Source organism: Nannospalax galili, unplaced genomic scaffold (genome assembly GCF_000622305.1).
Source record: "Nannospalax galili isolate Female #2095 unplaced genomic scaffold, S.galili_v1.0 scaffold1199, whole genome shotgun sequence".
Lineage (NCBI taxonomy): Eukaryota > Metazoa > Chordata > Mammalia > Rodentia > Spalacidae > Nannospalax > Nannospalax galili.
This window is the reverse complement of record NW_008342713.1, coordinates 103,933-118,863: the sequence shown is the minus strand read 5'-3', so window position 1 is coordinate 118,863 and position 14,931 is coordinate 103,933. Positions and strand designations below refer to the sequence as shown.

Below are 14,931 nucleotides of genomic sequence, written 5' to 3'. Positions count from 1 at the left end.
GAATAGAACTATGCTGACTTTTCCAGTTCAAGAGCACTGTGGTCTGTTTTGTTTATTTCACCATCACTTGTAATTTTTACCCTATGCATTTTGTATGTTTTGTTACATTTATATGTATTTTCTCTTCTAAATGTGCTTTAAATTTTTTCTAGTTGTCTGTTGTTACAATATAGAAATAGTATTGTTTTTTGCATATTTAACTAATATTCATCAGTCTTGTTGAATTCACTTACTAGTTTTATATTTTTCTTTTTTGTAGGATACTTAGTAGTAGATAGTTATCATATGAAAATATACTTTTATTTCTTTCATTCTGCTCTGTGTGAGTTTTATTTCCTTTTTTTTGTCATACTGCAATGACCAAAACTTCTAGTAATGTAATAAAAGAGAACTAATAAAACATTTTTCCTCTTTTATTGTCTTTAAGAGTAAACATTCAGTCTTTTATCATTAAATACAATATAAGTTGTGGAGTTTTTGAGAAAGTTACCTTTTATTACAAGTTTGTTTAGAATTTTGTATCATTATTGGGCATTGCTTTTGTGAAAAGCTTTTTTTTCTGTGTCATTTTATATCATCACATTATTTTACTCCTTTAGTTTGTTGGCACATATTTCTTTACTGCCTATAGGACTATTCAGGCTGTCTACTTCATGTTGGTCAGTAGGTAATTTGTGCCTCATTCCATACTATAACACTCACTAATACAACTATTAACTGCACAAGCTTTTTGGTCTGTGACTGATCACATGTATGACTGATCTCATAAGATTATATTACCCAGTAATGTCATAGCAGTTTCAGTTTTTGTGAATATACTCTATTTTTGCACAATAAAACTGTATTTCTCAGAATGCATAACATCATTAAATGTTGTATAACTGAATATTTCTCATTTCTCAAGGTTAGGCAGACAGGAGAAGGTGGTTAATCATATGCACCCCAGGATCATATCCCAATATCCTTATGCAATTTATTTAAACCCAGCTTCAATTCCTCGTCCATAAATATAAATAATAAAAATTCCTACTTTGTGAGCATTGAATAAAAATAGTGCTCATTAAAAGCTTACCATGGTGCCTATAGCATAGTATAGTCCACTGACTGTTAATTGCCATGGCCTGCTACACAGTAGGCAGTTCCACATGTGCCATGAACTGGGTCCATTTAACCATAGCTAATAGCGAAAAAGACTAGTGCAAGGATCTAAGTCTTCTGATTTGAAATCTTGGACTTCTGTAATGATGATACCTTATAGAAATCATGGCCTTTTTTTCTAAATAAAAGTGAAGACCAGGTAATCAAGTGGAATTCTTGTGCTATTTTTAGATTCATGAGTTATTATGAAAGAAGTGAACATCAAACATTAAAATTTCCCTGATATTGTAATGGCTTACTGGGACAACTCGACTGAATATTAGAATCATAATGTCCTAGACAATTGAGGACTGAAGACTTTACATACGATAACTACATTCTCTTGAATGGAGTCCAAGAAGTTCTCATATCAAACCCTATTCTCTAACAAAAGAGAATTAGCATGAAATGTCAATGTTTTAGGTTAAATAGTGAGTTAATAATTAAATACTGCGAGAAAAAAGCATTGACACTTCTTCAGGGCATGGAATCTTCTTCCCTGTGTGAGCATAGTTCTTGCCTTCTGAAGGTAAAAAAAAATTTAAGCTAGACCAAAATTTTCTCCTTTTTAATATTTTATTTTATTGGTGTGTGTATGAGTGTATTGCCTACATGTGTTTAAGTGCACCTGTGTCATGCAATGCCTTCAGAAGTCAGAAGAGGGCATCAGATACCCTGGAACTGGAGTTTTTAGCTACCATGTGGGTGCTGGGAACCAAACCCAGGTCCTTTGCAAAAGCAGCCAGTGCTCTTAACCACTGAGCCATCTCCAGGCCCCCACATTTTCCTTCTCAACTTTCATCTCACTATTTGTTTCTTTCTTGATCTTTATTCCAAGTCATACACTTCCTATTCTATTTCTGAAATGCTAGCTGCTGTTAGTTTGACATGGCATATAGACAAGGAAATCTTAAACAATTAACTTTCAAAAGAAAAAAATCCAAATAGTGAACTTTAAGTATTAATGGGCAACTGGGGTGAAAAAACAGTTATGGGGCTTCTTTACTTATTTTTAATTGAATTTTTGCAAATTTCACACAATATATTTTGATCATATTTAGACCCTCTCCCCTATCTGCATCACTTTCATAGCCCCCCACCACCAGGATTAATGTACTCTGCCATATATTTTAAGGCCTATCGAGTCAAATTTGTATCCCCAAATGTCCTTCAGTGTGGGTCCATCCACTGGAGCCTAGTTAACCTATCCACTGTCACACCTTTAAAGAAAACAGGTTCTCTCCCAGCAGTTATCAGTTGCCAACAGTTCCTCAGTCAAGGTGGGGGCTTCTTCCCCACTTCCCCACTTCTGTGCTGGGATTTTGTCTGGATTCAGCTTATGCATGCTGTTACATTGCTATAAATTCACATAGGCAAGTTCCCAGAAGGCTGGTAAACTTGTTTCCTTGTGCTCATCTACCACCCCTTGTTCTTACAGTCTACCCCCCACCTCCACTCTTCCACAATGGTTCCTGAGTGCAGCAGAGGTTTAATATAGGAGTCCTATACAGGAACATGCACGCTGCAATCTCTTACTCTCTATACTTTGGCCAGTTGTGGCTTTCTGTGTTAATCACTGTCTGTTGCATGAAAAAACACTATCGACAATATTAATTAACTCTGAACAATAGAAATAATAACAATAGTCTTTAAAGGCTGTATCAGTCTACTTACAGCTTTTCCTTTTTTATTTGTATTTTCTTGTACCGGGGCCTTATGAGGTATTATTAACACATCTGAAAAAGAATGAATAAACAACACCAAAGATCATATAAACTGGTTGGCACTTGTGGCGTATGATGAGTTGACTTCATAGACACATCTCTTGGCCAGTGACTGTGAAAGCGGTGGCCAAAAGTACAGGCTCTGGAACAGGAGGTTTGGATTCCAAGAGTCTGTACAACTAATGGTAAGTAAGTTTGCCTTTTGTGGCCTCATTTTACTTGTCGAGGGATGAAAATCCTCTTTGGAGGGCTGTATTATGATTTAATGGCTAATGCATCTAACACTGTGCCAGCAGGGTAAGAAGCACAAAACCAATGTAAATTTTATTCATATTCTTACCATCATTACTGCCCTCTTTACTGTGATGCCTGAATGCATTGTACCCTTGGATCTGTCACCTAATAACAAATTTTTCAATACCACTGTTGGAATGAATTTGTTAAGTGATTGAAGTTATATGTTACCATACTCTGTACATTTCATTCATATGAGAGATTGTCTTAGATTGTAGTCAATGTTTATATTATTTCCACTTTGACAATGGCTTTTGATATATCAAAAATAAAAGTTAATTTTAAAAAACTTAACTATTATACTCCCAGTAACATTTGTTTTGAGGGTTGATGAATATTAGGTACAGTATATGAAGCAGTGTTTCAATGCTTGTTTAAAAGGTGACTTTTACCCATTCTTCTTGGAGGTTATCTTGGCGGTATGTCATTTTAGACTATCCTCTGACAGTTATTTGTGTGATCTTCTATCATAGCTTTGCTATGCATACCTAATTCTGAGCAACCTATATTCTAGATCTCTTTTGTGAATAATTATGTATTTCCTTAATAATTCAATTTGTGATCCTAGAGAGACGTCTTCTGTAAGTCAAGAGAATTATAAAGTAAGCAGTGTAATGACCATGTATTTCAATGAATTATAAAGCTTTATTGAAGTGTACATGTACAAATAACCAGGACTCAGAAGATCTCAGTGAAAGGTGCTCAAAAGTAACTGGGCTAACTACACACCTCTAATTTAACTACCAGTAGTGATAATCGAAAGAATTCAACAAAGATGCTATTTGAACATTACTAAATAAGCTCTTTAATGCATTATATTTTATTTTTTATAATGTAAACATACTACGTAATATTTGTATATAATGTATGTAATTTTGGGGTTAATTATATAAAACTAATATATATGAGCAAATTGAAATCTAAAAAAGTATAGCAAAATTATTTTTTTGGGGGGGGGTTTCTTTGAGACAAGGTCTCATATAGGCCACCAGGCTGGCCTTCAATTGGTTTCACAGCTAAGGATAATCTTGAACTCCTGATCCTCCTGCCTCATCTCCAAAGTGCTAGGATTATAGGTGGGTACCACCATATAGCTAACAAAATCACTTTAAATATATATTTAGAAATCTTTAAATATTTTTTTAAAGGAGAAGCTCTCATAGAGCCTAGGATGAGCCTCATACTTGCTTTGTAATGAAGCTGACCTTGAACTTCTGATTCTCCTGCCTCTACCTCCCTAGGTACAGGTGTGTGCCACCATACCCAATTTATAGCATGTTGGTGATTGAACTCAGGGTTTCCTGCATGTTAGGCAAGCACTCATTACATTCTCAGCATTAGTGTCCTCATCTGTAAAATCAGGACAGAAATTTCCAGCCTCACAGCATTGTGTTAGATAAGATATGTGAAGTATTCACAAAGTTCTGGAGACTAAGTAAGTCAATCCAAGATACTGTGACGTTCTGGAGACTGAATAAGGCAATCTAAGGTAACTGGAAATTATTAGTCTTAGCACATAGCTCCATGTTTTGATTGCTTGTTTGATTGATTGTTGGAGATAGAATCTCACTACATAGCCCAGGCTGGCCTCAAATTCAGTCTTCTTGCCTCTGCCACCTGAATGCTAGGATTATAGGTAATGCCACCACATTCAGCCCACACTTCATTTTAAAAAACTGAGTGGTTGTGGATGTACCTTAGTGGTAGAGCACTGGCCTAGCATGTATGAAGCCCTAGAAGATAGATGATAGACAGACAGACAGACAGACAGACTAAATAAATAAGGGAAATTAGGACTTTTACAAGACAATGACCTAAGATCACAGACACAGTGGTAAGGCAGAGATAGGCTCTATTTTATTTTTTTAATTAAAAATTTGTTTTTATTTTATGTGTGTGAGAATTTTGCCTGCATGTGTGTAAGTGCACCTGTGTTGCACAAAGCCCACAGAGACCAGAAGAAGACATCAGATCCCCTGGAACTGGGAGTTACAGACCGTTGTTAGCTGCCACATGGGCACTGGGAATTGAATCTTGGTTCTCTGCAAGAGCAGCCAGTGCTCTTAACCACGGCGACATCTCACCATCCCAGGATCTACTTTATAATCTCATTTTATTCAACTGAATAATTTCCTATTTTCCAGCCAATAGTTAAAATAATATAGCCAGGAACCTGTTTTTTCAAATTTACTCCAAAAGTTCTATGATTATAAGAATCCTAAGAATCCAAAATATGCCAGAATAAGAGTTTTATAAGTAGCTATCTGTTTTGTATAACTAGAACAGAACACCCGAGGCTGGATAACTTAAAGGAATAGAAATTTATTCCTTACAGTTCTGGAAGCTGAGAATTCTAAGACCAAACGACCAGGATCTGGTGAGGGCCTTCTTGGTGCATCACTCCATGGCAGGAAGCAGAAGGTGAGGAAAGGGAAATGAAGATGAGGGAGGGAAGAAGAGGAGAGAGAGAGAGAGAGAGAGAGAGAGAGGCCACATTCCCTCAATTACAACAAAACCATGCCTACAACAAAACTCTACTCTTAAATCATTCGCTCTACTCTCATGGCAAAACCATCTCTCAGAGGGCCCACCTCCCAAAACTTCTGTCTTGAGGATTAAGTTTCTAATATATGCTTTCTGTAAGACACATTCAAGCCATACATTCAGCTCCTGGCTCTAAACATTCATGCATTTCTCACAAGCAAAACCACATTTATTCATTCCCAGTAACCCCAGTCTTAATCCTTCTGTCCACCAACTCAAAAGTCCAAAGTCCAAGATTTCATCTAAATCAGACATGGGAGATTCAAGACATGATTCATTTTGTGGCAAATTTGCCTTCAGCTATAAGCCTGTGAAACAAGTTACCTGTTCCAAAATAAAATAGTGGTACAAATATATAACTGGTCCTCAGTCAGCCTAAAGCCCAAGGGCAAAAAAGCACCAAATAGATTCCTCTCATCACTGTCCCTGCAAGTCTCTCTAACAGGCTGGCTCCTATTCCTTAAACCCAAATCCCAGGACTACCTTTCCAAACAAGATTAACTACCCACCCTGCAATAGATCCCTAAGCTATCATCCAGGTGGCCCCCTCACCAGCAAATTCCCAGCCTCAGGATCAGGCAGACAGGCTTGCTCAGCCAGGACTCTGAACTGAAATTGAACAAAAGCAGAGTAGAAGTTCCTGTTCAACACATAACCGACAAAGAACACCCATATGCCCAGATGGAAACACAAAAATATATAATATGAAAAACCAAGAAAATATGTCCCTAACAAAACTCACCAGTCTTACAGAAGGGCAGAACATTGAGAACCACTCTATAGAACCCCAGGACACAGAATTTAAAAGAACAATCATAAACATGATCAAAGAATTACAAGAAAACACAACTCAAAGAGGAAAGGCATAAACTTTTGATGGAAGCTCAAGAATATACAAATATGTGACTTAATGAAATATCAAAAACAATTCACAATTGAAAAGCAAATTCACTAAAGAGAAATAATGAAGAAAACCCAAATGGAAATGAACATGGGACTGAAAGGCTCAATAAACCAATTAGAAACAACAGGAGAAAATCTCACAAGAAGAATGAATGAAATGGAAAACAATATCAAGACTGGAGGATAAAGTTGAAGATCTGGACTCCTTAAGCAAAGTCTATGCAAAATTCAAAGAAATACAGAATTGGAATACTTAGGAAATGTGGAACAACATGAAACACCAAAATCTACATATTATAGGCATACAGGAAGGAGAAGAAAATCAAACCAATTTCATTGAACAGATTTTCAATAGGATTATAGAAGGAAGCTTCCCTAGATTAAGATATACCTATAGAGATTCAAGATGCACAGAGAACACCATTAAGACATGATCAGAACAGAAAGCCTCATGACATATCATAGTAAAAACATGAAATGCATTGAACAAAGAGAGAGTACTGAAAGCTAGAGAAAAACAAGTTACATATAAAGGAAAACCCATCAGAATAACAGCTGACTTTTCAGTGCAAACTATGAAAGCCAGGAGATCGTGGAACAAAGTATTCCCAATTCTAAACAACCATGGATGCAAACCCTGAATACTTTATCCAGCAAAACTATCTATCAGGGTTGAAGGGGAGCAGAAAATTTTCCGATGACACAAATAGGCTGAAAGAATTCATGTCTTCCACACCAGCACTACAGAGAATACTTGAAGCAATACAAAGGACTGAAGAAAGGAATGTGTATGCCCAAAAGGCTACAGAAAGAAAATAAAGGTATATCAATGAAAACACAAAACAGGGCCACAAACACAAAGAAATTAAAATAACAGTACACAAGCTATACCTTTCAATATTAACACTAAATATCAATGGCCTCAACTCCCCTGTCAAAAGACACAGGCTGGTGCAATGGATCAAGAAAGAAAACCTATCTTTTTGTTGTTTCCAAGAAAATCATCTCACCTTCAAGGATAGACACTATTTTAGAGTGAAAGGATGGAAAAAAATATTCCAAGCAAATGACCCTAAGAAGCAAGCAGGTGTTGCAATTTTAATATCTGACAAAATAGACTTCAAATTAAAACTCACCAGAAGAGACAAAGGGTTATTTCATTCTAATCAAAGGAACAATTGACCAAGAAAATATTACAATCATGAACATTTATGCACCAAACTCTGCAGCACCGAATTTCATAAAATCAGTAGTGTAGGACTATAAAACAGAGATTGGCACCAACTCAGTGATAGTGGGCAACTTTAATACCCTGAATTAAATGACATATATGGAATGGACCTAACAGACATATACAGAATATTCCACCCAACCACCAAAGAATACACTTTCTACTCAGCAACTCATGTGAGTTATTCTAAAATTGACCACATTCTGGGACACAAAACAAATCTCAACAAATACAAAAAAATTGAAAAATTCAGTGCCTTCTATCAGACCACAGTGCAATAAAGCTTATAATCAACAGCAAAAGAAGCTCTAGTAAATACATGAACTCATGGAGATTAAAGAATACACTTGTAAATCAAGAATGGGTCAAAGAAGAAATTAAGAAAGAAATAAAAGTGTTCCTGGAACAAAATGCAACTGAGAATACAACACAACAAAACCTCTGGGACACCCCAAAAGCAGTCCTAAGAGGGAAGCTTATAGCTCTTACTGCCTACATTTAAAAAAAAATCAGAAAGAGCACATGTAAATGACTTGACAGTACAACTCAAGAACCTGGAAAGACTAGAACAAACCAACCCCAAACCTAGTAGACAAGAAGAAATAACAAAACTTTGAGCAGAAATTAATGAAATAGAAACAAAGAAAATAATATAAAAATTAATGAATCTAAGAGATGGTTCTTTGAAAAGTTAAACAAGATAGACAGACCCTTAGCCTTATTTTGATATATCACAGTGAAAGATTTATCGTCCTCTTTTTTTTTTTTTTTTTTTTTTTTTTTTTAAAAAAAAAAAAAAAAAAAAAAAAAAAAAAAAAAAAAAAAAAATCCAAAACACTGTGAGGGAATACTTTAAAAATCCATTTCTATTAAATTTGAAAACCTAAAAGAAATAGATGAATTCCTAAAATTATGGCCACCACCAAAGTTAGACCAAGAGGAGATTAACAGCCTACACAGACTCCAAATAAAGAAATTGAAACAGCAACACAAAACCTCTCAATTAAAAAAAGCCCAGGCCCTGATGGATTCACAGCAGAATTCTACCAGACATTTAAAGAAAGTTTACAACCAATACTGCTTAAATTATTTTAAAAAATAGAAACAGAGGGAGAACTCCCAAACTCCTTCTATGAAGCCAGTATCACTCTAATACCAAAACCAGGTAAAGATACAATGAAAAAAGAAAACGATAGGCCCCAAACCGTAAAGAATATAGATGCAAAACACTCAACAAAATAATCACAAACTGCACACAGACCCACATCAAAAATATCATCCACCATAATCAAGTTGGCTTTATTCCAGAGATGCAGATGTTCAACATTCATAAGTAAATAAATGAGATAAAACATAAATGGAATTAAAGACAAAAACAACATGGTCATCTCAATAGATGCAGAAAAGGCATTTGACAAAATCTAACATGCATTTATGTTAAAAGTCCTAGAAGGAGTTGGTCTGAAGGAAACATACAACATAATTAAAGTTGTATACAACAAACCCATAGTCAATATCATCCTAAATGGAAAAAAACTGGAAGCATTCCCATTAAAATTGGGAACCAGACAGGGCTGTCCACTATCTCCACTCCTTTTCAATATAGTACTGGAAACTCTTGCAAGAGCAATAAGACAAGAGAAGGAAATTAAAGGGAGTTCCAATTGGAAAAGAAGAGGTCAAATTATCCCTATTTGCAGATGATATGATAGTACACATCTGAGATCCAAAAAATTCCACTAGAAAACTATTAGAATTGATTAATGCTTTAAATAAAGTGGTAGGATACAAAATCAACTTACAAAAATCAGTAGCCTTTCTATATACCAATAACAAGCAATTAGAAAAAGCACTAGAGGAAACCCTCCCATTCTCAATAGCCTCAAAAAAAATTAGGAATAAACCTAACCAAAGACATTAAAGGTCTCTACAATGAAAAATTCAAAGCTCTAAAGAAAGAGATAGAGGAAGACACTAGGAGATGGAAAGACCTACCATGCTCATGGATTGATAGAATCAAGATTTTGAAAATGACCATCTTACCAAAAACAATTTATAGATTCAGTGCAACCCCAGTCAAAAGACCCATGATATTTTCACAGTGCTTGACAAAATAATCCTAAAATTCATATGGAATCACAAATGACCTCGGATAGCTAAAACAATCTTGGGCAAAAAGAATAATGCTAAGGGGATCACCATACCAGATCTCAAATCATATTACAGGGCTATAGTCATAAAACGGCATGGTATTGGCACAAAAATAGACATGTAGCTCAATGGAACACAATAGAAGACCCAAACATGAATTCATATAATTTCATCCACCTGATATTCAACAAAGGTGCTAAGAACACACGATGGAAGAAAGATAGCATCTTCAACAAGTGGTGCTGGCAAAACTGGATGTCCACCTGCAGAAAAATGAAACTTGACACTTATCTTTCACCCTGCACAAAAGTCAACTCCAAATGGATCAATGATCTGAATATAAAACCTGAAACTTGGAAACTGCTAGAAGAAAACACAAGCAGCACCCTTCAAAGTATAGGCACAGGAAAGGACTTTCTAAACCAGACACCAGCTGCTCAGGCACTAAGGTCAAAAATCAGTAAGTGGGATCTCATTAAATTACAAAGTTCCTGTACAGCAAAAGAAACAAGGAAGGGGAGATGAAACCCACTGAATGGGAGAAAATCTTCACCAGATACACATCCAACAGAGGATTAATATCTAGAATATACAAAGAACTCAAAAAAGAAACAAGAAAATAACCCAATAAAAAGATGGGTGATAGAACTAAACAGAGCGTTCTCAAGCGAAGAAATAAAAATGGCCAAGAAGCACCTTAAAAAGTGCTCAACATCCTTAGTAATTAGAGAAATGCAAATCAAAACCACTTTAAGATTTCATTTTACCCCAGTCAGATTGGTCAAGATCAAGAGAACAGAAGACTCCAAAGGCAGGAGAGGATGTGGAGAAAGAGGAATGCTCATTCACTGCTGGTGGGAATGCAAACTTGAGCAACCACTATGAAAAGCACAAAAAACTAAAAATGAACTTACCATATGATCCAGTGATACCACTCCTTGGCATATACCCAAAGGACTCATCGTACTGTAGAGATACCTATACATCCATGTTTGTTGCTGCTCTCTTCACAATAGCTAAGAAATGGAAACAACCTAAATGTCTCTCAACTGATGAATGATTAATGCTAATGTGGTACATCTAGTCAATGGAGTTATCAGCCGTAAGAAAAGATGAAATTATGCAATTTGCAGGTAAATGGATGGCGCTAGAGAGTGTTAAACTAAGTGAAGTAACACAAACGCAGAAAAGCAAGCGACGTATATTCTCCCTCATTTGTGGATTGTAGCACCAATCCCTTATATGTGAGTATATAAATTATGAAGTAACACCAGGAGCTGGGTAAAGGCAAAAAATACATGGAGGTAAAGGAAAAGAAACAACCTGCAAGGGAGATAGTAGAGAACAGATGCTACCTGAGGGAGGTGGAAAAATTATGAGCAATCAGCAGGGAAGAGAGGAGGGAGGGACATGCAAGGGACCATGGTGTGGGGGAGGGAGGGAAGTCAGGAATGGAAAGATGGTGGAAATGGAGAGGTATTAGGGGGAAGGTGGGAATAATAGGTTAGGGTTAGGGTTAGGGTTAGTTGCACTGTGACTAGGAAGGGAGGGAGGCTGGATGGGAGAAAAAAGAATAGAGATGAGTGAATCTCGGGGGTGCTAGGAAACCTAGAGGGAAAAGTGACACTCTAGAAACCCTATGAGAAATGTACATAGAATGTCTGAACATTAATGCATATGTATACCTAGGAGCTGCTTGGAAGGGAACACAGTGCCAGATAGCAGAGACCTCCCTTAGAGCAACAAACATGCCATACAGCACTCATCAAAGAAACTTCTTTTTGCATTAGATGGAGGCTCCCACAGAGATGCACATCTGATCAGCCATAGAGAACATACACCTGGGAGATGCCTGGTACTAGGTGACACATCTACAGTCGAATTCCTACAACCAAGGCTCATGGAACTTAGTAGGATAAGGGGTATAGAGAGGGCTAAAGCCCCCTTCAACTCTTACCAGTGAGGCTTTCATGTACATCAGAGTGTGTTACACACAGAAGGCCTCAACTGACCAGGTTTTGGAGAATAAGAGACTATAGAGTGTAGGATGGGACTTCTATATGGAACGTCACCCACCCACGGCTCTGGGACCATTGCAGAACAGGAGGCAGAAAGATTGTAAGAGCCAGGGCTGGTTCATGAATGTGTAAGGCGGAGGCTTCCAGACCAATGGAGGCTTGCTCATGTGTGCCTGTGGCAGCGATGGCATCCAAAGCAGGACCTATGTCAGCTCAATTAAACAAGGGCCCAAAGGGGAGGTGAGCCATAGGTGGCGGGTCAGCACTAGATCAAGAACAATTTGAGACTGGTTGCTGCTGGGTGAGGGAGAGTATGACGTCCATACAACCACTGGATGGGGTGACTAGACTCCAGTGGACGCATTTACACTGAAGGACATTTGGGTACAAACACCTAAATGAATAGGACTCAGCATGTATGGCAGAGTGCATAGGGTTTAGTGGGGAAGGGGGAGGCATGGCTGGGGGAGGGGGTCTGAATGTGAGTGGGAAAAATTGTATGAAATTTTAAAAGCTCAATAAAAAGTTTTTAAAAAGCATCAAATATTAAAGGCTCTAGAATAGTCTTTGACTTCATGCCCCACTGCCTGGGAACTCAGGTGAGGATCAGACCCCCAAGGCCTCAAGTGGCTCTGTCTTCATGCAGCCTAGGTGGCAGCTCTCCCCAGTCTCTTGCCTGCAGCTCTTGCATGTTGGTCTTAGGTGCTGACAGCTCTAAGATTTTTAGTTCCACTGTGCAGTGCCATAGAGGGGGGTGGTCTCTGCAGTGACTCTGTCATTGTGGCAGGTCTCTTCCTGGGCCCGCCCAGGCTGTACATGGTATCCCTTGAAATTCATGTGGCAGTATCCATGCCTCCACATCTTGCAAACCGTGTGCATCTGCAGAATTACCACCATGTGCTGCTATCAGGACCATTGCTTTGGCCCTCTGGTGGAGTTGCATGAAGTACACCTAGGATGACTGAGTTGGCTGGAGTGATCAAGGACGCACTGTGCCAGAAGGTGGGAAGCAGATACTTGTGGCACAACACAGCAAATGCTGAGATCCTGCAAATGCTTCTTTCAAAACCTTGCTGTCAAGGTCTTTACCTCAAAGGTCTCCGAAGAGCCGTTAGAGTCTTCATTCCATTGTCTTGTCTTGATGAACAGCACCCAGTTCCTTCCCTTCTGATCATGCTAATCTCTTACTTTCCTCAACATGCCTTTTCATTCTTGATATGACCAGGCTGTGACTGTTCCAAATCTTTCCATCCTGCCTCTCTTTTGATTACAAATTCCTTCTTTAAATCATTTCTCTTCTCCAGCATTTTGACATATTCAGTTAAAAATAGCCATGAAGGAAAACCTCGATGAAACTTCAATATTTTGCATAGAAATTTCTTTTGTCAGATATCCTAGTTACTAATTCTTAAATTTTTCTTTCTTTAAAGTCTTTAGGCCTGAGCACAATTCAGTCAAGTTTTTTGCCACTTTCTACCAAGGATGACCTTTTCTGTAGTTTCTAATATCTTGTTCCCCATTTTCATATAACACGTCTTCAGAATTGCCTTTATTCGTATTTTTAGCAGTATTCTGATCACAACTATTCAAATAACCTCCAAGAAATTTCAGATTTTTCTGAACAGTTTTCTTCTTTTGAGCCTTACCAGAATTGCCCATTCTAATTGCCCATGATAATTTAGAGTGTTTATATCCTGACCCTCCAGATTCTTCCATCTTTACTCTTTAACCACTTTCAAAGCTGCTTGTACATTTTCAGGTACTTTTTGAGAAAAAGCCCACTCATCAGTGCCAACATTATGTCTTAGTCTATTCCATACTATTATAATAAAGACTGGGTAATTTATAAGGAACAGGAATTTACTTCTTATAATGCTAGATGCTGAGAAGTTCAAGGTCAAAAGACTATATCTAGCAAAAGCCTTCTGCATCATCCTATGGCAGAAATCAGAAAGGCAAGAGAGGAAGAGGGAGAGGGAGAAGAGAACTAAGGTCCCCCCTTAGAGCTTACAGATCCCCTAACTCAATGCTGTTATCACTCCCATGATAATGATGCTGCTTCACTGACTCCCCCTCATGATGCAATCACCCCTCATTAGCCCCATTTCCTCACAAGGTTGCATTGAGAATTAAACTTCCAGCACATGCTTTGCGGAGACACATTCAAAGCATAGTAGTATCATATTACAGGTAACCAAATACCCTGTCTACTAAAATAGCTTATTCTGAATATTTTTTCAAGAATAAACAATCCCTTAATTGTACCTTATTTTTGTCATTTAACATACTAGTTTCTAAAGCTGATATCCTAAGTTCTAGAATAGCTTCCTGAATAGAGCAGATGTTCTTTATTTTACCATATTCAAACTAAACCAAATTTTTAATTTGCTGAATTTATTCTTGTTAATCACACTTTGATTTGATTCTTTTCCCCATAAGTCCTTAAATGGAGGATATTCTCTGCAGCCCAAGAATTTATATATACAATTACTTGCTCATCTTCTGTCTGTAACATGTGTGACCACTATCTTTCTATTTTATCTTCATTTTGATTACTGTAGTCTCTTCTGAAGGAATATGTAGTTACTGTGTAACTATGACTGTTCTAGTTGTTTGACAATGTCGCAATACCTCTTTAACATGCATTGTCCTGGCTACTTTGATTCCTTAGGAATTTCCTCTTTCCCTCAACTCCAACATTCAGCAGAAGGCCTCTGGGAACACTGATCCATTAGTATTGTGTGATCATTTTTGTGTGGTCTTATTTTTCCATGTTTATGGTGAATAGGTTGTTAAATATTTTCATTATCACCTTTGGGTTTAGAGATATGTTGAATGTGTCTTCATAATAATATCACTGAGAAAAGAAACTTCTCGAGTTAGAAGAATGTGTTCATAAGTAGATCTATAGAACAGACAAAAACTTTGG

The 14,931-nt window shown here is 37.3% G+C and overlaps 1 protein-coding gene across 1 annotated transcript in view; it reads right to left on the bottom strand.

The window, feature by feature from the left end:
- C2cd6 (C2 calcium dependent domain containing 6) overlaps positions 1–14,931 on the bottom strand; it is a gene marked incomplete at its 5' end in the record, with an annotated part of 123,566 nt that overhangs the window by 29,593 nt on the left and 79,042 nt on the right. Inside the window, 1 exon segment of the mRNA XM_029566263.1 lies at positions 2,812–2,873. Coding sequence (XP_029422123.1) covers positions 2,812–2,873 — 62 coding nt within the window.